The 25,654-nt window shown below is 42.0% G+C and overlaps 1 protein-coding gene across 2 annotated transcripts in view; it reads left to right on the top strand.

Annotated features, from left to right (window-relative positions):
* Positions 1-24,299, top strand: part of pdlim2 (PDZ and LIM domain 2 (mystique)) — a 43,252-nt gene extending 18,953 nt beyond the window's left edge. For both annotated transcript variants that reach the window (XM_031305119.2, XM_031305120.2), the window contains exons 4-10: positions 291-360; positions 834-985; positions 3,481-3,544; positions 15,317-15,435; positions 21,550-21,698; positions 22,545-22,656; positions 23,285-24,299. In XM_031305119.2, the coding sequence (XP_031160979.1) occupies positions 291-360; positions 834-985; positions 3,481-3,544; positions 15,317-15,435; positions 21,550-21,698; positions 22,545-22,656; positions 23,285-23,477 (859 nt within the window). In that variant the 3' untranslated portion in view covers positions 23,478-24,299. The remainder of the gene's footprint in view (positions 1-290; positions 361-833; positions 986-3,480; positions 3,545-15,316; positions 15,436-21,549; positions 21,699-22,544; positions 22,657-23,284) is intronic.
* Positions 24,300-25,654: the final 1,355 nt, after the last annotated feature.

Genomic DNA, 25,654 nt, shown 5'->3' with positions numbered 1-25,654 from the left:
TGTAATGTAGTGAAATACAATACTTCACTCAACACGTAATCAAGTACATTTTAAAATAAACTTGAAAAATACAAAATACACAACAAACTACTCAGTACAGTAACTTGAGTAAATGTATTTTGTTACTTTCCACCTCTGGTCGTGGGTAGAGGTCCAATCAGCCACATTAACTAACTGAAAACACCTGCATGGGTGTTCAGGGCCTTTTAAATTCAGTGATGAGGTCAGACTTTATGTATGCAGATATTATCCGTGTTGACAGTCAGTTGATCTCTGCTTTTCTTTTTAAGACCTGAACCTCCCAGCCCTGGACAGACTAACGGCATCGGCACCCCTGAGCAGCTCACCGGACGCTTCCAGGTCAGTGCTGCAGCTCCACAGGAGCTTTAATCTGTCTACAGTTTGTGTTGATTACTCGACATCAAATGGAAACTTGATGTCTAGAACAGTGGACTCCACATCATTTTGATCCACGGCATTGCTCAGTGCCTGCTTTATTTGGATAATGTGTTGTTTTGACCACACAGGGTGTGCTGCTTCATTTCCACTAATGCATGCATCACACATCTGTTTATCACATATCTGCTTATTTCACTTTCCCTCAAGATGGAAGCGATACAAGCCATTGCAGTGGGTTAGTGCTTGTTCCTGTGTTTTATTGGGATCATAAAGATTCCCAAAGCAACACATAGAATACATGGTGATACTGAGTACAACATCTGTTTAAGAATATGACATTTACTACAGTGTACAGTGTGGCAAAATTGCACTCGTAAAGATCAAGTTACGTTTATCTGATACCAACGCAATAGCATTTCTCTAATGATTTGTAGGAGGCAGTAATAGTGAGTAGAGACGAGAATCAGAACTACAGAGAGTACACCATCTCCAGCCCTGCGTCGCTGTCCCCTGGACCTTATTCACCAGATCCTTTTCCCAGCCCCGACGGGAAGAGGGAGAGGCTGACACCGACCATCAACAAGAGGTAACTCGCTTGACCTGCTGTAGTAGTAGAGATCAGCATTGCAGTGTTCAAGCATGCAGGTCAATTTTGTGTTTTATTGCATATTTGATAGAAATCAGTCATATAATTAGCTTCAATGCATATTTGATAGGGATGTTCCGATACCAGTACCAGTATCGGTATCGGCTCCGATACTGCCTAAAACGCTGGTATCGGGAAGTACTGGAGTTTATGCACCGATCCGATACCACGTAATAAAGCCCTAAAGAAAATCTACGTTAAAGTAGTTTATTTATGTTCTTTTTCCATTATAACTGACTGTCAAACTGCATAATAAAAAGGCATTCTGTGGCGTTCATTGTTCATGTTTCACAAAGAGTTTAACCTGAGCCAGACTGACAACAAAGATAGAAATCATATCACATCCATACAGGGTTAGTAGTATACAGTTGTTAAAACATAATAAAATATATGAGACACTGGTAACAGATCAGTACTCGGTATCAGCCGATACGCAAGTTCAGGTATTGGAGTCGGTATTGGGAAGCAAAAAGTGGTATCGGACCATCTCTAATATTTGATGACAAGAAGGTTTTTTAAGGTAGATGCCACCTCCTAATGAAGAATCCACTGTGGGCATAATATGAAATTATAAAGCATGAGTGGAACCTATTAGCTCGGTTGTGACATTTTGAATTGTTGGACAGATGCTGAACCCTCAGCCAGTTTGTCCGCTTTTGCATTGTTACCGTGCTTACCAATGTTGTAACGAAAGTAAAAGATTGTACTGAAGTCACACACTTGATCTGGTTACTAAAATCTAAATTACAGTTTGGACAATCAGCCTTTCAGCATGAACAGGTTCTAAGATCAAGTCTTGGGGCCTTTTTAAAGCTCGTCGTTTCAGATGGACAGTTGAATCTTTTTCAGAAACCTGTCCATTCACTGCTTCAATAGGCTTATATCTGGACAAAAGGTTGCAACAAGCGCTCTCTTGACTCTACAACAAGCCCAGAGTCAATAGGTATGAGAATAACAGACCAAAAGTGGAGCCATGGGATTGTACTGTAGTAACAAAGGATATGCACAGGATATCACATTCCACCGTTTGCATTCACTTTAACAAAAGGCAGAATGTGGAACGTTCACCGCGCTCTCTCTCGGCACATGGCCGTTTGTTGACTCTCCTGGATAACTCTTAGTAGGTCACATTTAAAACTCAAATTTTTCTCCCTCATCCGGACTGACGAAGCTTTCTGTCCTGCACACACTTTTCCATCTTTTCATAAATATAACTTGAATTCTTAGTAATATTATTCTTCTACCATCTTAATTTACCATTTAAACCGGAATTATTATTGTGAGTAAAAATTGTGCAGAACACTGGTTCTTCAAGATATAAGTTTACTGTTGCATCAAATTGGAATTTGTACAGATCTTCACGGCATGGGGAACCGCCAGTACTTTAGCCATGTTTCCATTCATTTATCAAGCCAATTTTAAGCAAAGTTTAGAAATGTTGCAAAAAAGAAATGCAAATTAGGAACGTCTCCATCAACTGGTTTGGAGCGAAAAAACTCGGGTACAGCGTAGTTTGGTCAGAATTTGTCGCTCTAGGCTACGCATGGCTACGCATGGCTACGCATGGCTGTAATCCGCCAGTAAACAGAGTAGAAGAAGTAGACGTTGCTAACAAGAAAACAAAACAAGTCACCTTGGCCATCTAACTATCTACGAGGTCTTCGGGAATTTGGTTCAGTAGGTCAAGTTTTAATTTTACTCATGTCGGCTAGTATTGGCCTTGTTTCATGCTGTCTGGATACAAAAAAATTAATGCCAGACGCTGACAGCTAAAACGGCTGATCAGTCCTGTGAGTGAAATATTTGTTACGCAAGAACTTATTCTGCAACGGTGTTTCCATATTCCATTCAGCATCAAGTATTTCTCCACAAAGGCACAAAACCACTCAAGCGAGCGTATAAACATTTTTGCGCAAGTCGAGGAAGTTTTGTTAGAATTTTTCCATTTAGATTTTCAAACGCAATACTTCATAATGTGCATTAAAATATGTGAATGGAAAAAACAGCTTATGTTTAATTTAAAATGTGTGAATATGGCAATGTGGTTAAAATGCTTTATCACATTAATAATTTTATTTACCATCATTAAGTTATTTCGTGGCTATACTACATTTGGAAGATAATTTGAAAATTGAATAGATGAAATACCAGACAGGAATTTCTGTTTTTGGCTGACAAATTAAAGTACTTAATCACATTGATGCAAAAGTCATAAAAATCCAATATTTCAAGTGGTCTGTCCCACTTATTGATTTGCAAAATAGCCTCATACACCCAGAGATATTAAAGGATAACTACTTTACCACATACATGATTTGAAAAAATTCCTAGAGGGTTGACACATTTGTCCGTCTCATGTTATACTGTATATTGTCATATTGCCAACCCCAAAATCAAACATGTATGGTTGACTCTCTGTTGCCTTTATCTTCTAGTGTCCAGCTGCGTCCATGGTCTCCAGTGGAGAAGAGTCACCGACTGTCCAGACCGCTGTCACAGGTTGGTTTCTGTTTTATTTAAACCAGCTAAATTCTCTCGTTCCTTCTGAAAGTTTTTAGCTTTCTGAGATATGCTGTCGAACTGTCCACCATTTGTCTAGTCAATAACCCACCCTGTTAAAGAAAAGCAGCTGAATTTCGGCTATAACATGTTTTTAATTAGATGTAGACAATTGGTTCTTGGTGAGCGTGACATTTCGGTCTCCTCCAACCAAAAACAAAAGAAAGAAGAGTTTGTTGTGTGCCTGTTTTTTTGTTGTTGGTTTTTTTGACTGCTGTAAAATAAGTTTGCTATGTCATACTTTGGATGATATGATGATCATATCACGGCAGGAGTGTAGTGCAATAATACTGGACAAATACATATGAATGTTTAAAGGTGATGTCCTCACAATGCCAATCTGTCAGTCATCTGTAGCTGCTGATTTGGGATGCAGCTCACTTGGTTAGTACAGCTAAAGGTTGTTGTCCTCTCATCTGTAGATCTCTGTGTATTTATTTTGACTGCACTGTCGCAGTCTGCAGGAATAACATGTTTCAATTCTTGGCCTTTCCTCTTGAATTGTTACTCTGATGCCACAGAAGATGCCCTACAAAAGGTTTGTGGGCCTCAATGTACTGTATGTGGACTTCACAGTCATGGCAGGATACAGAGAGGGTTTGACATTTTTATAGCAGGGAGTGTATGAACTAGAAAGGTCAGTCTCTTTGAAAATATCTGGCATTAAGCTGAATAACAGTCTGGTGCCGTTTCATTCAGAGCCAGCTCCAAGGAAAAAAATAAATACTTTCCTTCAAAACAATGGCCTTAACCTTTTAGTTGTCTGAATGGAGACTCATTTGTCTCAGTAAGCAGTAAAATATGATGTGGTAAAATACAGACTTGGGGTTATCATGAGACTGCGGCTAAACTATGCTGTGCTTATTTACCATTCTGCAGCGAAGCCAAGAAGGGACTCGGGCATCTGGAAAGACTTCAGTGAGTTAAAGAGAGAAAATGCTGTGGGAAAGTTCATCATGAGCTATTTCAGCTATGCCTACATGCTTAGTCGCAAGCATGGGTCCCACTGAAAGAATGTGCGACATGACGGAACAGGAAAAAACATACAAGAATTCCATCCATTTTTATAACACTGGACATAACATAAAGTTGGATAAATATGCAGAGGTTTGAACTTAAAAACATTTCAGCATCTGAGTTCTAAGAAGCTGCTGGCTGACGAGGTCCATTTTAAATTTTCTCTCTGAGTTTGGGATTCTTTGTGTTGTTGACATGTTAAATGGGATTCAGATGCACATGTCCCTCACAGCGGTGTCCACCCTCTGAGACTGGTCGCTTACGTCAAGAGTAGTTTTGATCTCTTTCACACTGGGAGAAAGATGAACCAGGCTAGCCCTGATGTAACCGGGGTCAAAGTGGTGCTTTTGAGGATGCCTTCAATACATTTCTGAACATTTTAAAACATTTTAAAGTCTTTATCAAAATAAAATGCTTCTGTCAGTCATGACCGCCATGAATCTGGTCCCAGCAAAATACAGTCTTTAGGAATGCAAGACAGAGTCCTTACTAATAACTAATTTGATGCGAGTGCAAAGCCACATGGCATGTTGCCTCCCTATTTGTTTTAGAGCAGGGAGGGTGTGCAGGGTGTCTGTGTATGCAGACATGAATCAGCTCTCTGACTGGCTCGCCGTTTAGGCAGATTCAGCTGACATAAGGGTGATATGTGATATTCATTTGGATGATGGACGCCTCTGGACGGCTGCAGACTAAAGATGAAGTTGTCTAGTGTCAAGTCCTAACACTTGCAAGTGCTTTGTTTTTATGTGCCATTGACACCCCGGCTAATAAATAATTATTTAAAAAACATTTAAATTCCAGTTGTCAGTTTTGAGCTTATATAGGGGAACTACACCGATATTACTCATCAAATGGTTGTATCATTTCTTCTGTGGCTCTATCGAGAGCTTTTTGATGTCATCCGGTTTTTTTTGTTTTTTTTATAAGTCTTCAAATTCAAAAGGAAGTCTGTGTTACAAACTTGGGGGTTGACTTTAATTAACATCAGCATTTACAAGGCAGAGAGCTTATAGCGAAAGCGTTGAGTTGCATTATGGGAAATGTAGGATTTTTCAGTTCCTTTTGGCTAAATGGTCTAATAGTCTGAACAGTATATTATACTCTTGCTCAATTCATCTTACAGATAACACATTTCAGGTGTATCAGTGTATTATTTCTCACTGAAGGCATTGTAAGCCTCCGTTAAATACAGATGCTGATGTTTTTTAGCATCAATCCAAAACCACATTAAAAAACAAAACCACTGGAGTTATAGTGGGGCTGTGGCGAGCAAACCATAGCAGCAAACTTCCGAATTGGCCTATCAAGAAACACATTAGGAGCTGTGTTGTGGCTCCATCTGCGAACCCTCAGGAATGGACGTGCTCCTGTCAAAGCTGTCCGTCCAGTAGGCCTTGCATGTTTGTGGTATTTATGGAGTCGCCTGTTTTCCCATTCTCCTTACCATTTTTAAATTCATCCTTTTCTCTTAATTTTTCTGATGTTGGAATCCGTATGGTCTTGTATCCTCTGGGAGACAGTACTTCCCTTCTGTCTTTTGTCCAATATCAACTTGGACTATTTTTTGGCTTTTCGTCAGTTCAGTGTGTTTGAATTAATATCAAGCTACATGTTATGAGAAGACTGCAATTTGAGATATGTAATCGCTGATTAGTCCATCCTTTTTTTCTTTTCTTTTTTTTTTTTTTTACTTTTTCTGGTCTTTAAAGCTGATTTGGAAATGGGCTGCTGTGCTGTCTATGGCTGACAGCCTTAGTGTTTACCATCATCCAGCTTAGTGGATGAAAGTTTTGGGTTTTGGCTGACCCCTTCCTCCAAGGGATGTCTACCCTGGTTTTAAAGTGGTGACGAGCCTCCCGCCGCAGTGCCGTGATTAGTGAGTGGAGTTCTTTCAGAGCACTCGGTGGGGAAATGGCTGGGAAGAGGCCTGCCATGGGCACACTGTGCATTATGCTGCTCGGGCTGGCAGGAACACAGCAGCCCAGTGAGCGCTAAGATGCGGAGCTTCCATGACAAGGGCCTCTGTCCTGCTTGAGAGGTGCAGAGTGCTGCTGTATCAGGTGATCAGTCTCTCTGAAAAGCTCCTAAAAGGCTTTTCCACCCTTGTTTTGACTCCCTGAGTGAGGAGAGTGGGATGCGCAACAGGATCCCCCATTTTCCAGGGTGTTGGATATCCTGAGAAAAAGCCTGTGTACAATAGTGGCTGTGATGGCAGAGGCTGTGGAAGGCTTGTGCTGCTTTTTTCCTTGCGTCACAAGGCCTGTCATTGTGTGATGGAAGCTGGAAGAGATGGGGCTCTGGGGGGGAGCAGAGTGGACACCAGGGAGCCCGCTGAAATTCCCAAACTGTACTTAAGCCATCACACCACTCTGCTCAGCCCAGTGTCTGCTAAAACACAGCAATGTCTGCTGTGCCTCAGTCCAATGTTCCAAACTGCCTGCAGCACCACACAGAACATGTGATAATATGCTAGGATTAGAATAGCATGTTTTAAAAAAATTATCACTGTACCTGCACTTCATCCTCATTGAAGACTTTTGGCCTTTTCTACACATTTTCAACCTACTGTACATGGACTATATTTAAGTAGTGCTTTTCTTGTCTTACTGACTCCTCAAAGCGCTTTTACATACAGGCACCATTCATACACTGGTGCCGAGGCTGCCATACAAGGTGCCACCTGCTCATCAGATAAACATTCACACACCGATGGTGCAGTATTCTTGCCCAAAGACACTTCGACGTCTTGCCCAAGGACACTTCGACCAACCACCAACCTTCCAATTGGTAGGCGACCGCTCTACCACCTGATTCTTGTTCTTGGTTAGGTCGTCCACAGTTTATATATGTTGTTTCTTTTTTCACTTGACTGTAAAACAATTTCTCCTTAGGACAAGAAAAGTCTGTATTGACCTCTACATTTCCCATATCATGAACATTTGGCCACATGAATAAATGTTTTTCAGGAAATGTACAATACGTCTTGATTAGAGCTCTAAAAGTTAGCATGTTGAATAAGGGAAGTGACCTTTTAATCAGAAGGTGTGGGTTCAAGTCCTTGTTGCAGGAAGCATTCATCCTGCTGAAGTGTCCTGAAGCAACCGTCTCAACCTACCAGCTTACCCTGACCTTTGACCACCTTTTAAAAGGAAAGACAAATGCAAAGAAAACTGTAGAGATTTGAAATGCATTGCTATAGACATGTGTTGGAAACCCCTGTAGGAATAAGTCCATTCCATTTCTGAGTAAAAAGTGGCATTGATGCAGGTGATTAGCTGTAACTTTGTAAACTGTAGTTTTTGTTTGGTCATGCCGTGATGTGACTGGCTGTGTTTTATCATGTGTTTTTAATATCTACTAGCTCACCACCATGACAAAAGGAGCGAAGGAATCCTAGATTCCTAGAAGGCGGGCATGAGATTGTATCTGAACTCGCCGGCCACCGTCATGATTCAGAGCATCTGTTTATATCATCAAGAAATAACCACAACGGATCTCTGTTGCGATGAGCTCGGCCAAAACCAAACTGCTTTTCATGAGACACGACCCGTCACTGGGCCATTAGGACCAGGCTCCATGTCTGGGTTTGCAGTTTCTGCACTTTGCGGTTCCTGAGGGTTGCCTTAGTGGGCTGCCTGAGCCTGTGCTGGGACAGGGTGGTTGCTTTATAAATATCCCTCCTAGTGTAGGATGGCCAGCTCCTGCAGGGTGACACCCGTGCAGACCAATCCTTTTCTCCTTGATGCTAAATTGGGTGGAGTGGCCTTGGCTGTGGGACATGTGTCGCCAAGCTCTTTATCCAGAGCGGGCAGTGTAAGTATCTGTCAATACTTCCTGGATCCCATACATTTCTCTGTTCACTTTTCTCCTCGCAGCGGGCCAGCCTGCAAGCCAGAAGCTGGCTTTGTCCAGCTCTATTCTGGAGGTTGTGGTGGACTGGAGTGCAAAGCTGCGGTCATTGCTTTGGAGCAGAAATGGAGACTTGGCATGCAGGGATAGAACTAAAGTTTGAGTCGATGTAAAATTTTATATTGCATGCACTGGTAGTTAAATATTTGAGTTATTAAATTATTTTTCTTCAGGACTGGAGACTGCACCTCACCTGTGAGTGGCTTCTCCTCCAGCACTAAACACAGACATGCATATGTCCTCCTTGACGATGATGGCTTGGAATGATGTACTATTTAAGGTCTGACATGAGTGGGGCTGTTGTTTGGTTTGGCAGGCCGGAACTGTGCTAAGCCAAGCCAGTGTCGGGGGAGTGGTGCTGGCCCTGGCCACGGTGGAGGGATGTTTTCTTCTCCTCTGCACAGTGAGCTCTGTGACTGGACAGTGCAAGGCCTTTTCATGCAGACTCGTAGCCGTTAAGCTTGGGGTCCATTGTGGCCCCTGCACGGGCGGCATGCCTCTCCTCATCCCCACTGATTGATCAGCACGCCTGTTTTTCTTTCCCCTGGAGTGGAAAAGCAAACTGGGGCACTTTTGATTCCCTGTGCTTTCCCGGGCTCCCGGGCGCAGTCATGGGGACACTTGGCCCTACAAGTTTTATGGGGAAATGTTGGCCGGGAGAGATGGGCCTTTTTACTAGTTGGTTCTGCTTAGGAAAGTGGTTGAGCGGTATGTCAACATTCCAAAAGTTGTTGTCAAGGGAACGACGTGTATAACTGCCCCTCAGTGTATTTATGCCAGCAAAAACAAGACATGTCAGCATATATTCCTGTAGTTTTATACAGAACAACACCTACGTTTTAGGGAAATGGTTACAAAGCTGCATTTGTTGTTTATAAATCATAATTGTTAAGCTGGTAAAATGTCACTGACCACTGAAGAATAATTCTGCTACAGCCAGACACCATAAATGCATCTTGCTGACATTTTAGATTTGTTTTTTCCAATTCACGGAAAGTCATGTAGAAATCAGTATTAGGCTGCAGTCCATCATATTGTATTGCATGACAAGTCATAGCACTGTTGTACAGTAGAGTTACTGTACTTCTGAAACCAGAGTAAGACATACCAGATGTTTTCTGTCTAACTACTGCAGTTGTGATGCTTTCAGGCTCATTGGCCATTAGAGCTTTATGGAGGGATTCACTGATGAGCTGTTAAAGGTGGCATCATATCTAGACCTCCCAGCTCAACATGAGTCAGCACACTTGGTTTAAGTTTATCTTCCTTCAGTTGTTACTGTCCTTTTGTTAAACAAGAGGAATCCTATCGACCATAAATTAAAAGTATCATGAAGTCCAGCAATTTTAGCCCAACCATAATGAACTCCAGATGTCTAATGAGCTTGATACGCTGCTCCAGTCGGAGCCTTGTGGGGAATTTTATAGGGGTGAAGAATGTGTTGCTTGTAGCACCCTTCGTGGATAAATAAATGCTCAGACTCTTTTCGTTCCTCATTATGTCTTTGACTTTTGGTGGCAGTGTGGGTGAGTGCCTCCCTCAGACCACCTACACAATGATCACATGAGACAGCTTTGGCTTCTCTCAGAGGTCTTAAAGTATTCACTGTGCCATTCCAATTCACACACGATCAGGTTTATCCACATTTCTCATGTGCTCAGCTGCAGGAATCATCCACATTACAGTACAGAAAAAACTTTGACATGATGTTTTTGCCAAATATTTCCATCAACTCTCGTCATTTTGCACCGAAAGTCAAGATTAAATGAATGGAAATTGCAGTCTAAATGGCAGAAATTTAGAAAACTAAAGGCAGCTCTGTTTAAGCTGACATTGGCTAAAGTGCATTACTGTATACTCGCTGTCATCCTGTTGTCTTCATCTCTCTGCTGCTCATTTGGCCTCTAATCTTGTACATATGGTTTATATCTGGAGCAGTCTGATGGTGTGTGTGGCCGTGTCGAACAAATGGAGAGAGAGGGGGAGGTATTATTAGCGCTGGCATCACAAAGATCTGTCATTTTATTCCATGTTATTGAATGCTGCACAGTGTAAGCTGGGGCCAAGAGTTTATATGTAGAGAGCATTATAGATGATTGAAAAGATTGAGCTTGATTTCATAGGCTTACTCCATGTACTGCAGTATGGACTGGGCACTGTATATGAAGATCTTTACATCCCTATTTTGAAAAAGGGTAAACTAAGCATGCCCTAAGGTTAGAAAACTAGATACAGTGGTTTTCAAAGCGGGGTCCGGGGACCCCCTGGGGTCCTTATGGGGCTTCCAGGGAGTCCCCAGTTCACTAGAACTCCATCCATAAGTAACACAATATGAATGTACTGTATATGGCTATTTTGGTCATGGGTTTCATACACTTTCTGTAATCTATCAGATGGGGGACCATGGGACAAAATCTTATCTAATGTGGGTTGTGGTCTAATTTGTGTCAGTTTAGGGGTCCTTGATGTGAGAAGGTTTTGTGAACCACACTGCTCTTTACAGTTTATGTATGTTAAATTTGGGCTAGAGCATACATATAGAGAGTAGCGGAAAGGGGCTCATCACTTGAAGCAGCCTCCATAGAAGCTGTAGTCCGTCTGCACCCATCAGCCCACTGGTCTTGTTGTATTATTATTTAGTCTGAGACATTTTTATAAAGCAGATGTAGTTGGATATGAGGCAATAAAAAAGCTAAAGAATGTTAATGACATGATTTTTGATATAAAACAACCGTGTCTTATTTGTTGCAGAATGTGGACACAGCGATGCACCATCGCTCAGACATAATTACAAGGCAGGGTCCATCAGTGACGGTGGATAACGAGTAGGTTACCGTCAGCCTCAGGTCTTTGCTCAGGACCTCCACCGATGCACACTGCTGGATAGGAAACACTGCACGCAGCTCTGATTATTACCCAGCCCAGGATGTCTGCTGTCCCCCCGCCTCATTGTAATACAGCAGTCATGTCTGTGTCTGTGGTGGAGACAGTGAACGAGCAGTCGTAGCACTTTCTTACATCAGCGTCAAGCTTCCCAAAATAAAAAACTCCCCTAGGCATCTGCCCTGCGCGCTGCTGGCCCATGCCCTGTAATTGAAGCTGCAGGGTGGTAATGATGATGATGCAGAGTGGCTTGCTTGGAGCCAGACTCAAAGCTCTTCCACTGGCACTGTCCCCAACGTCTCCCATGGGCCTTGATTTGAAACAGCTGCTGTCACTTCAGTTCACCATTTCCTGTTTGTTTGTGTCTTAAGTAGCCAATCAGACAGAGGCTTGTTCTCGTCATAGGGTGATTCTCATGGATTTTTGACAGTTTAGCCGCCATTTTTCCCTCCCATACCGAGCCTTTTCCTGACCAAAAGCCAGCCACACTTGGTCTTTCATTCACTTAAATCAGATCATGACATATAGGCTCATTCATCCAAAAGTGCTTTTTAGAGCAACAGAGGACTTTTTTTTTTTTTTTTTTTTTTTTTTTTAAAGATTATAAAAACAGATATTTTAAAGCTGATATACCCATTATGGTTTTAAATAATAAATCGCAGATAAAAAACAGTTTAAAGCGATTTATTGCAACAATTAATGTGGATGAAGACTCGCTTTGCGTGGCTTGCTATGGCTTGTCAGGTCATTCCTGTCTTGGTTGACAATACCAATAAAGTACGTTCAAAACGCAAAAGCACACGTTTGGATTTTTACATGTTGAAATCTAGCCGTTAGTCACCTTTTTCCAACTAAACCCCATCCACTTTTAAACTGGGCAAAAAGCACAGACAAGAACAGAAATACATAAGTCTCTCGTGAAATATTCAAAACTGTCCCAACTTTTGCAGAAATAGTGCATATGTATAGGACCCCATCGCTCATAATAAGCTGATTTGAGTTTTCTGAGCCTTTTTTATAAATTGAGAATCAAGTGTGAGGATTTAAATGTATGTACTCTTGCATGAACTCACACACGCACAACTTTTTGCAGACTTTTAGGTTAGATATGTTATTGTATGTGCAGCTCAAGACCAGCACAGCATACCAATGACCTGCCCTAATGAACCCGAGTACATTATGTTGACTGTGAGCTCCTGATTACAGTTCAGTGCCACTTCAATCAGAGCTTCCTCCTCTCGCCAGCCACAGGAACCAGGAAGAATTGGCTCATGATTTTCTCCAGTGGTCTGACACATACCCCCATCCAAGGCAAAATAATAGGCTTTCCTCAGCTCGCCTATGTGCCCCTCCCAAAGTTTGTTGGTGCATGAGACATTGGGGGAACTGTTGGCAGTGCCATCGTGCAGTTTACCAAATGCATTGTAGCTCTGAAATCAGCTGTGTGTAATGGTTTGATGGATTACAATGGAACAGTGATGATTCCAGAACAAGGAGCCCAGTTTAAGGCCATTGCCAGCCGTGCCATGGTTACCGCTATAAAAGGCTGGTATCGCAGACTGTAGAGTGGATGACGGTGATGGGGCAACTGCTGTGGTGGTGCAGACAGTTGTTTTTTTTTTTTTTTTTTTTTTCTTTCTAATGTCAAGCTCAATCACAGCTGCATACTCACTGTCACAGTGGAGCGCTTGTTTTTTTCTCTTTCTCTCTCTCTTCCCTTTGTTTTTCTTTACTTCATTGCATTCCTCTTGAGTCTCATAGATCATAGTTGTGATTGTATCCGTAATTCTTCTGCTGTTGGAGAGCATGAAGATCCACATTCAGTTGCCAGACACTTACATAACATAGACTTGGTTTGCATTAGTGTGTGGCTTGGAGGGGCTCGGGTCTTCCTGAAGGAATCCCTAAAGCATCGATGTCTATCAGGTATATGCCTCTAAGATTGATTCACAGCAGGAGAGGACAGGGATGTCTCTATTCTTGTACTCTGATGGTATGGAATATGTGATCTTATGAGCCTGCAGTTATTATGCCAGATTTAGCCTGGGAGGAATCGCACGCAGAAGTCCCAATGATCATTTCTGGTAAAGGCTTCCTGGCGCGCACCACTAATCTGCCCACTCACTAAGGAAAAAGAAGAGGAAAATTGGACTCAATTGAGAACAGAGACATTGTTCAAAGAGTTTCTGAATTGGAAGCGGGTGCTGGCATTAGACACACAAATCTTTGACTCCATCAGTGCCACTGTGTGTCCAACTTGAGTCACAGACATGTACCGGACCGGTTCAAAGACCCGGGTAAAGACATTTCCTCCTTGGGATGGAGCCTGTGTAACATTAATGCCAGCTGGTGACGGTTGAGGGAGAAAAACTCAGTGAGCGTTATTGTGAAAGCTGTACTCTGGAGTCATCTGTGGGCTGTTTTGATTCACAGTCAACGTTTTCCTGGACTGTGAACAGACCTAAAATAAAGTAATAGCTTTGTTTCTCAGCAAACTGGAAGTTGTGAAAGTGTTTGGAGCCTTTCTTTTTTAAAGTCATGTTTATAGCTTGTTGTTCGAGTATTGCATTAGTACGTGAGTATGTCTTCTGTGATCAGTATTACAGGTGGACGCCAGACATTGTTGTGGTTAAAAACAATTAGTTTGTTGGAATTCCTGACAATAAAAGTGTCTGGGTTGAGTTATGTGCTGTGCAGACTTAAAGTGCAGGTGTGCTGAGTGTTTAGTGTGGACATGTGCCTGAGGTCACTTTCACTAGTGGCTCACTCCTGCATAATTAAATTTGAATAAATAAACCTTTGCCCGCAATGCTGTAACTGACTATCCTGTGCCCATTGGTTTCTGCTAAGAACAGCTACAATAAAAACTGTCATTTGCACATCTGCTGAGACCTTAGTTTACGAGCTGCTTGTGTACAGTGGGTATGTAGCGCCCTCTTCTGTCAAAAGTCAAACATTATACACTTAATAACTAAGACTTTGCTGACCGTTTCCTTCCTGAATTATACTATTATACTATTGTTTTTGCAGTACTGTAAGTGGTCAGTTTGGCTGAATGAGGTTCTGACCGCGTGGAATGTCTTCTCTCATTAAATGACGATGGACACTGTCTATAACTACCATGAATAATTGTGAGATTTGCACGGCATCTGGAAGCCATTGAAGTACATGCTGGTTCTGTCTTTCCCATTAGACCAACACTGGAGTCAGTGCCAAACATCTGTTGCCACACCAATGTATCAGCTGAGGGGCTGAAGTACAGCTCTGATATACATGGTAATCAAGATTAAAAAAAAAATGTTGATGTGGGTTGCTGTGATTGTTGAGACTGATCAGCCCGCAGCAGAGAAATGTTGAGTGTGACTCATGCAACAGAAACTTTGAGAGCACTGACGGAACTTAACCAGGTTTCAGTCAAAGCTATGATGATGAAGAAGTAAGAAACTAAGATGATGACGAAGAAGTAAGAAACTATCTGTGGTATTTCCCCATCTGGAGCTATTTTAAGCTACTGCTGAATCTCTCCCGTTGTTGATCTTGACTGAATAAATACTACACGATGGGGTCAGAATTTGTTTAATTCTGATTTGTCATACAGTACAGTCTCCTTAGATTCAGGGCTTCCTACAACAAGGACGCTACATTTGTTCAGTGCCAATACGCTGCTTGGACGAGCAGTAATCCAGAAATACTGCTGGCGAATTCCTGCCTCTGCACTGAACACAGCTCTTTTTGTGACTCTTGTACAGTACCATTGCATCATGGTCTAAGCACTTGCACACTGTCTCAATAGATTCCTCAACTCTGAACTGCAGTGTTGGTTTCAGCTGCTGCAGGAAGTTTTGACTTTCATGCTTACTCATCTCTTGCTTTCATTGTCGCTTTCCCCTTTCTCCACAGGAGTTCTCCCCTTCAGACCACAGGAATAACTCTGTGTCCAGCAGAACCCCAACCCCACCAGGACGCTACTCGCCCCTTAGCCCCATTGATCGGGACGTACCCATGTCCCCACGTCGCAGGTAAAGACCACTCGCATCACCAATAATACATGAGAAAACCTCATAGTTCACTGCAAAGTTATGTGTATTAAACTGACTGCTGTGGACACACACATCTAATCTTATAGTTGCAGCTTTTGTTGCAATGAAACATGAAGTTGAAATGTCCAACCAGACGTACAGAACACACACTGTACTTTATTTATATGCTTGAATATGAAAAAACAGATGTATTGAAAACCTGCCTATAATTTGTCATTTTAGTCCACGACACTAGTTCCTCTTCAGAGATTGAAGTGTAAAGCACAGCCTGAAGCTTCCACGTATTAACAGGTGTGTGTGTGTGTGTGTGTGTGTGTGTGTGTGTGTGTGTGTGTGTGTGTGTGTGTGTGTGTGTGTGTGTGTGTGTGTGTGTGTGTGTGTGTGTGTGTGTGTGTGTGTGTGTGTGTGTGTGTGTGTGTGTGTGTGTGTGTGTGTGTGTGTGTGTGTGTGTACAGGCATTCAGTGCCATCTACAGGCCAGTAGGGGTTATCTGAGCCTAGAGAAGAAATCAACATTACCTGAAAAGCTTATAGTCAATTCATACACAAAGGAAAAACTATAAGAAAAAGCTTTCAGTATAAGCTAGTACTGGCAGTAATTTATTTAATTTAAAAATTGAATTTGAGGATCCCCTTGAGATGTACCATCTTGTTTTCAAGGGGGTCTTCAGGCACAAACGCATGGACGTTAAGAAACATTCAAACATAAATAATAATGAATTAAACAATCCAACAACACAATAAACATAGTAACATCAACAAGGACATACACATATATAAAAAAAAAAAACAAGAACATGTACTGTAGGTTTGAGGTAGAGCTGTAACAATTCAAAATGTGCTGTACAATTAATTGCCTCTTGTCAAATTTAAAAAGAATTCATTAAAAAAATTCAAGTTTTGAATAAATTCCAGGATACATCTTTTGGTTATATCACTGTTATGTGACCCAGATAATGTAATAACCCAGGTAAACGGCCTATGAAGTAAACAACGGCTCTTTATTATCATAAAATATTTCTTCTAACTGGATCCCCACTTGTCATTTTTGTTGCTATGAACGTCTATAGGGTCAAGTGCCAACAACTAGCATAGCTTTAGCTGAACAGTCCGACCAATAATTACTTGTATGCCTATCTACTGGCAGATCCGCACAAAATTAACAATTACCATCAACAGTCAAACCCCTTAAGACCAGCTAATGTTGGCAATTAATTAATTAATTGCGGTTAAACAAAGAAACCGTGATTATGTAAAAAAAAAAAAAAAATTGGACAATTATGTAATAATTGTTACAGGCCTAGTTTGAGGGAAAAAAATAACGGAAGTATTGAAGCATTTGCTTTTGTTTTAAAAAAAACAGCATTTAGTTGAAGTTGAGAGTGAAAGGTGCCGATTCGACTGTACGCTAATGTTTGAGGCTCTAGTTATTGTACAGAATTTCATGGAAGTGTAATCTCCCGACACAATGGTATCTACTTACACCTACGATATGGTTGAATCAACGGTTCTGACACTGTTTCAACTTTCAAATGGTAACCATAAGCAGTAATTTCAATTGCAGGGATGTTGTGTTGGATGACATGAGGTTATTCCAGTGGTTAGGATATTGCAGTATCACCCATATTTGGAATTCATCTGGTAGCCAGCCTCTGCTAGAAACATTCCTTCGCACATTCGTATTCATTGTTTTTCCTTTCAAAAGTCTGCGTGAAAAGGCAGTTGATGGAGCAAATGGCCTGAAAAGTCTGTCAAACCAACGCAGTCATTTAGTGTACAATTGTTAAGTCATCTTGTGAATTCACTGCTCTGTTGCAGCTGACTGTTGGTGCTTTGAGTGGTTTGAAGCTGCACTCTGAGTCGACAGCTACAAATGAACTTTTTAGCCTTTGGGAAACACTATATTGTGACCACCATCTGCACTGCAGTTTGCCATTTCCTGCTTCGCCCCCCTCTGATGAGGTGATGTAGCTGTAACGTGACTCAGTTTGTAGCATGCAGGTGCTACCCTCTAAGCATTTATTATTTATTTTTTTGGATTCAATTACATAGCATGTTTTTTGTCTCTTTGCAGATATTAAATCTTCTTTTAGTCCCTCACACAATCCTCTGTGTCCACTCTCTTTCTGCTGGAGAGCCTTGTGCCTGTGTTTTCACAGTGCAGGATAGTTGACTTTGGCCCCAGTTCCCCCCCTGGGCGACCACGGCTAGTGATATGACGTGTCAGCAACTGCAGTCATATTCCACACACACACACACACACACACACACACACACACACACACACACACACACACACACACACACACACACACACACACACACACACACACCCATATTCCCAAAAAAAGTCTGATTTTACTTCTCCCCCTGATTGGCCCCGAGATTGGATCCCCCGGCCTGCACACCAAGCCTCTCCCTGCTCCTCCCCAGCCAATCACAGACTCAGTGACACCCATGTACCCACCCCTTCTGTCGCATGTCCAATAAGTTTCAGCTCCGAGGCACACCTTTCAGTCAGCCTCTTGTTTTTCTGCCCCGTCTGGTTTAGATAGAGGTTTGTGTTCGGCATCCAATATTGTTTCTTCTTGTATGTTCCGAGTTGCTACAGCAGCGTTAGAAATACAGGGGCAGTTACTGGAAAGAAAAGTTGAGCTCCCTTTCTTTTGTTCCCTCTTTCTTTCCTTTTTGAGGTGAGTCTTGTCATTTTTTGAGTTTTGTCATTTGGATTTCTTTTGTCAGGATGTACTGACTTTGGTTTAGGTGTTGTACTGCAAGTAAGACGCTTTGAGAAATGTGGTTGGAATTTGGCTGTGGTTATGATCTTTGATATATTTTGGCTGCGCTCATGTGCTATGACTAGATCTTTATCATTGAAGCTCTGTGCCAAGTCTGGGTCTGGAAACCAACAACACGTTCATTTTGGATGCAGGCATTGTGTAGGTCATTGTGAGAACATGTACAGTAGAACAAACCAACTCTCCTGAAGTTGTCTGATACTTTGTGAAATTGAACTGCTTCCACTGCAGATCTGTGTGCACACGACTGCCTGCTCAGATGCATGCTGTCCCCTCTCACCCTCACTGCTGGTATTTGTTTTCCTCCCATTTGACCTAGACTTTCCATTTGTTTTGAGAATGCAATTTCAGAAGGGATGGTGAGCGAGGCGAAAATGGAAATGGGATTGCTGAGGGTGGAGCTGAGCATGTGGAGAACTTGGAGGGTGTGCTTTCTAGGTCTGTTTTCAATTTGAACCATGTTCAGGGATTCAGACGAAAGGGTCTGAGTGTTTGCCTCAGCCTCAGATTTGTTGTCTTGTCTGTATGCCATCTCCTGTTTCATTTAACGAGCAGCATAAAGCTGGAATACAGGCAGGACCAATACATGCACACAGCAGTGGTGGAAAGGATATGAGCCACTATGAACATATGTTATTTTACATGCAACACTGAGGAAATGTTACATGTACAAGAGAACTCCACAATTACTTGGATAGTGACACTTTTTTAAAGGTTTTATCTTTGTTCTATTAAAATAAAACCGTGACTATGAGGTCAAAGTGCTGACTTTCAGCCTCAAGGATCTTTGAGGCTCAGCAGGACAGTGATCCTAAACATAAAACCAAAGCAACCAGGGAATTCTTTTCTTTCTGGCCAAACGGCTGAATTTGACCGGCCAAGTCTGTCATCAGACCTAAATCCATCTGAGCATGTGTTTCACAGCTTGAAGGCCTGATACGAGCAAGAAGTGAAGATTGCAGATGCAGTTCAGACCTGGCAACGCATCGCTAGGAACGATATCAAGTATTTGCTGAAGTTTGTGTTTCATAAATCCCATAGTCTACAAAGGCTTTGACACCAAATATGTGACACTACTTTATCTTAAGTTAATTTGTCAAATTACTGTACCTATCATTCCAGTAAGTTGGGAGATTGTGTATAAAAAGCACTTCAATTCTGACCCTGTTCACTGGTGTTGAGTACAGAGCAAACACAACTTGTTTGTTGCAAATCTGTCACTGTCCAGCTACCTAATTGTGTCCTTGTACAACAAATGCCAGGCCTCCATAGTGCAGCGATGCTAAAAAAGGTTTAGGTCACTGTCTCCGAGCAGATTCTTCACAGCGTAGGTGTCAGTTTGAAGAGTAAATATTTGGACAGATGTGTTGTGACAACAGGTGTGTCAGTCAGTCAGGTTAAGTTGACTGATTCTGGCTGACAAGATGTCTTCAGGTGGAAGGCATCAAACCACACCTGCACCCAGCCAACCAGTTCCTACTGACAGCACACACTCACCAGCTCCCACTGACACAAGAACATACTTTGTGTTCTTGTGTTTATTTTTAACTTATTAATCATCCGTCAGTCGAGGTTGTAATGCATGTGTTGCTTCAGGAGCTTCAGGAGAGGTTAGTATTCAACCACACATATGTGTATTCAAGTATGGAAGCAGCAGTAAAAAATAACTGCTTTTCCACCACACCAGGGGTAAAGAATTTGCTTGTAAAGTGAGCCACTGTTCTTTTTTTCCAATTTCTTAATTAATTGACAGCATATAATCTTCCCACCTGCTCCCTCCTGTCAATGCACAGTAGGACATTCCTTGTTGTTTCAAAGCTCATGTCCGTTATTTTTTATATCATACCTTGTGTCAGGCACATGACTTTAAAATTAATTTTCATAATCATGGTTGCTGAAATGATATAACTTATTAACCTACAGTGCATGTGATAAAGCATTCATTCATATTTTGCATTAAAGGTGATACTACACATTCTAAACTTGGCACAAGAAGTAAGGAAATTTGTTTGCTTATTGCTTTTTGGCAATAAATCTTATACCGTTGGAAAGCCTGTTTAGGTCCCTTTCAAATGGTGCCCCATTTGTAAGGAACATGCATTTGTGGGATGAGCAGCAGTGCTGAGTATGTGGGTTGCGCCCATGAAAAATTTGCCAAATCTTCTCTGCCAATGCCAAACAGCTTATTCTGCCATTGACTCGTTTGGTGGATTGGATGATTGAAGTTTGAAGAAACAAGACATATTGGCAATTTAACAATTTATTCATTTCACAAACCGGAGCCTCAGTAGCGTGTGGATGAACCATACACAGCCACAACAGCCTGGCACCTCCTCCTCATGCTGGTCACCAGCCTGGTCACACACTGCTGTGGGATGGCATCCCATTCTTCAACCAGCAGTCCTGACCTCAACCCCATTGAACACTTGTGGGATCAGCTTGGGCGTGCTGTTTGTGCCAGAGTGACAAACACAACCAGGTTGTGACTTGCGACAAATGCTGGTTGAAGAATGGGATGCCATCCCACAGCAGTGTGTGACCAGGCTGGTGACCAGCATGAGGAGGAGGTGCCAGGCTGTTGTGGCTGTGTATGGTTCTTCCACACGCTACTGAGGCTCCTGTTTGTGAAATGAATAAATTGTTCAATTGCCAATATGTCTTGTTTCTTCAAACTTAATCATCCAATCCACCAAACACCAAACGCAATGGCAGAATAAGCTGTTTGGCATTGGCAGAGAAGATTTGGCAAATTTTTCCATTGGCGCAACCCACGTACTCATCCCACAAATGCATGTTCCTTACAAATGGGGCACCATTTGAAAGGGAACTAAACAGGCTTTCCACCGGTATAACATTTATTGCCAAAAAGCATTGTTACCACAGAGAAATAATCTACCAAACACAAATTTCCTTACTTTTTGTGCTAAGTTTATATAGCTTCCACAGTCGGCCTTATGTCCCCTTTTGTTTTTGCCTCGAGGCTGTTTTCTGAGTTGGAACCGTTCCTCTGGTAAGGGGATATGACGGGGTCCTGTTGAGGGAATGATGTGCGATAGGACACTTGTTTGGCCTCTTGCCTGTGGTTTGCAATCTACACTTAATGCTCTGAGGTCAAAGTCTCAAAACCAGCTGCTGCCCTTTCCTTCATTTCCTCTGGATTCAGTTAAACCAGACTTGCAAATCTTTCATAAACGCACATTTTCCACAGAACACGTCACCGAGAGCTCGACGTCTGATTTTAGTGAATGTGATAACCTGCAACCTGTGATTTATATTTTTATTTCTTCCCTCTACAGCAGTTCGAGCTCTGACTTTGCCATGCAGAAGTTCGACAGGGACTCTGAGGTGTACAAGATGATTCAGGAGAATAAGGAGTCCCGCTCGGTGCCTCGTCAGTCCAACACCTTTAAAATACTGCAAGAGGTCCTGGAGGCTGACGAGAAAGGTGAGAAGCACTCTGTGAGAAGCACTCTGCATTACAAACAAATGTGCAGGTTTGAAAAGCGAAAGAATCTGTCTGTTTTAGATTAAATACTCACTAGTATTCATTGTTGCACAAATATTTTTATATCTATTGTTTTTATCAGGCATTTTACATAAATGCCTGGGGAAAAAAAGTTCAGTGTGTCCCCACTCTCACTGAAGATATAGAAAATGCATGGGACATGAATGTGTTTGCATGGAGGAGCCTGGCAGATTGCATAATTTTTTTGGATTTTGACTGATGGTTGTTCACAGTAACCCCTTTGCACGGGTTGCAAAGGGTTTACAGTTGCGTCTCAGGATTCAGCTATTCTGTCAAATGCAACATAATTTATATCCCCTCCTACAGTTGCTTTGCTGTCCCCTCTCCATTTTAAAATCATTGCTGTTGAAAGTGCATTATGTACAGAACAAGCAAGTGTGCGTCACTGAGTTGTAACTTGGACTGCCATATGGCCGTCACCTGTGCAGGATGAAACGCTCTCCCGTGTGCAGTTCATATTGTGAACAGCATATCATGTAATGAATCTGTCGTCCTCCTTTCCCCCTCTCCGCTTTGATAAATGGTGGTGCAAATAAATCCAGAGAGCAATAACATTCTTTCATGACGTGATAATGACCGATGTGTGGAAACCCGTTTCATGAAAGCGCGTGCCATGGGTGATGATGAGCTTAGTGATGATGAGTGGGAAACAGAAAACAAGCTCCACTGACAGAGGAGGCAGACCCGAGTGATTATGTGATAAACAGAGAAGCAGGCCAGTTACAACATCCCAATGAGCAGCTTTGTTCCTGTGTTTGACTCCAGAGGCAGCCTTGCGGTTCCCAGGGAAACTTTCGCCCAACGCCTCCACACTAAGCACATCAGTGGGAGGAGTCAAAAAAATCCACACCTGTGAGAAGTGCGGCACAAGCATCGGGTAAGTCTCTTGCAGTTACACGTTCAGTGGACTAACGTGCCATGAGTAATTACAGTGATGATTTGTCCCGCAGTAAAAGATGTTCCACATGTAGAGTGTGATATTAGGTGTGTGTGTTTTAGGGAACTTTTCCAAAGCAACAACCGGTTATGACAGATGCATCTAATTACTGAATGTACTGAAAATGTCTTAAGTTCATATTTGAGTGTTAATGAGTGAGTTCATTTGTGAGCTTTATTTTACCAAGTAAAACAAATATGCCAATGGGGCAGTTGTATTTCTTTGTAAAGCAGATCAAATGTTTGCATTCTCTTGATTGAAGTTGATTGAAAGTGTCATGATACAGATAAGTTATCTGCCCAAGTTCAAAAATTGGCACTTGTTTGAGAAGAATCTCAAAAGTGTATTACTACATTGGCAAATAATTTGTTCATAGGAAAACAAGATTATAATTGTCAGTATGACATGACCATGCAAATATTTCTGCCGTCTGTTGTCTTGTCACAAACGTGCAGCCGGCGAGTTGATTTGCATTGGAAATGTGGCAAATCATTTCACCCTGATAGTGAAAGTGATAGTGTCAGTGTCGGATAGTCCGGTGTGTTTGACTGCATTCGTCTTTCCACAGCACACTGGCCGTGCGCATCGCAGACAACCGCTTCCGCCATGCGGAGTGCTACACCTGCACAGATTGCGGTCTCAACCTCAGGATGAGGGGTCACTTTTGCGTCGGAGACGTGATGTACTGTGAGAAGCACGCCAAACAGAGGTACCAAGGCCCGGGAAGTTCCCCTCAAGCCACCGTGTCCCAGCGCCAGTGAGTTTGCCACTCCACACCTGCCCTGCTCTGGATCTGCCGGAAGCTCCACACCATCTGACTCAGTTATAGACCTTGGGATGATACGTGGAGGTGGACACTAGTCAACAAAACGGCAGATGTTCTTTTCTGATCATATTTAACCATCCTTGCAATATTATGATTCACTTTCTTGCTTTTCTTATAATTGTAAGTGAATTGGGGCTTTGTTTTTTTTCATATGGCCCGGCCTCCGCATTCTCTTTAGGTTATTCTTAGCTCTAATGATGCACAGCTGCCATGGACTCGAGCCACATTGTACTAAGGCCACATTTTCATAACGCCAACGCTTTAGACAAACTCAACAGGACTGGCACTCTGACTCTTTGAGGATCTGGATAATCATTTGAATCTCCGGCTGACACAAAGGGACCAAAATCTCACCTACACTGCATGCCATTTGAAATGTGTGCGTGTGTGTGTGTGCGTGTGCGTGTGCGTGTGCGTGTGCGTGTGTGTGTGTGTGTCTAGAGTCAGGCCAAAAGTGTTTTCTATATTTCTTTTGTATGCAGAATTTGAGTAGAAATGATGAAAAAAAAAATACATATTTGCTGACTTGTTTTGTTGCTTATGAGGGACTATAGATTCAATATACAAATATTTTTGATGTTTTTGAACTGTATGCTATAATATAGACCATTTAAAAATGCATAATGTATGCACAGGGCCATTTAGTGTGAAAAGAGTTGATGATACTACACTTTACCAGTTACAGCAGTACTCAGAGATACACTATAATGTTTGCATTTTATGTGGCACCCAATAAAATCGCACAACCTAAAGCTTCTTCAGTGATAATGACTGTGTTGGAATAATAAGTGTGAAAAGGCTTTCTGCATCATTACTGGTTCTTTACGTTTTGGTGATTTCTAACCTGTCTTCAAATATTTTATCAACTTTACATTACACAAGTTCACTTCATATTATTGCACCTGGCAGGGATCAACGAGAGTTGTTTTTGTCCCTTACAGATAGTGCTGGGTACCGAATTCAATACTTTTTAGGAACTGACCAAATTGCCTCTGAAGTATTGAGTATTGAAAAAAGCCTCGTCATTCAATACCCAATTTCAATACCTAAGGAGTAAATCTTATCAGTGTCAGTGACCCAATAAGCATGCAGCATGCTTCTACCAAGATCTAATAATGATTGTGATTGGCTGTTTAACGTTACACGTCATAGAGACACGCAGGAAAAACTCTACATTACGGCCCAGAGACGGGGCTCACGTAGTACGAGCTGAAAAATATATAGAAAGATTTGTGCCGTAATGTTATTTCTTTGTTTTATAAAATTGGTTTAGGAACCGGTATCGAAGTCACGGTATTGGTACTGGTATCGGAATTTTTTAACGATACCCAGCCCTACTTACAGGTGACCCAATATTCAACGCACATCTTTTAAGTTCAATAGACCTTTTATTTTTAACAGCTAACCTTTTGTCGCATGTTAGCAGTAAAACACAGGTGTAACTAATTACATCAATGATGACTCCATTCCATAGACGTGTCTCCAGTCCCTGGTGTGGGCGCAGCCGTAATTAATGTAAGTTACAGCTGTGCTTTTCCTGCCATGACTTGTCAAAATGTCTGCCGTTTTAACGGCCCATTTACAATACTGTACATGACAATAAATCATTAACCTTCTGGGCCCTATTTTAGCGATCTAAGCGCACGGCGTGAAGCTTTTGCTAGTTTGACAGCGGAAAAAAGGGTCCATGCGCCGGGCGCATGGTTCAAAAGGGTTGTACTTAGTGTCTTAATTAATCAGAGGTGTGTTTTGGGCGTAACATGCAATAAACCAATCAGGGTGTCATCTCCCATTCCTTTTAAAAGCCAGGCGCGTTTGTACCTTGGCTCATTGCTATTATGATGGCGGATTTGCACCGTAATGTTTATTTGTAATTGTGTGTGTGTGTGAAGCATAGTGTGCATAAGCCTAGGCGTATTTTACTAATTCGCTGTTTAAATAACAATGAAATGCTGTGCTATTGACTTTAGACCAGGTTTTTGTTGGTCAATGGCGCGATCACTTTCCCCTGCCACAAGATACCAATACACCAACAATGAACCTGAACACACCTCCCTGTAAGACCAGCACGCCCATGGGCGCAAAGATGGGCGCAGGTGCATTTGCTATTTA

The sequence above is a fragment of the Sander lucioperca genome, chromosome 2, assembly GCF_008315115.2.
Source record: "Sander lucioperca isolate FBNREF2018 chromosome 2, SLUC_FBN_1.2, whole genome shotgun sequence".
In the NCBI taxonomy this organism is placed as follows: domain Eukaryota; kingdom Metazoa; phylum Chordata; class Actinopteri; order Perciformes; family Percidae; genus Sander; species Sander lucioperca.
This window is presented reverse-complemented; position numbering and strand designations above follow the sequence as displayed.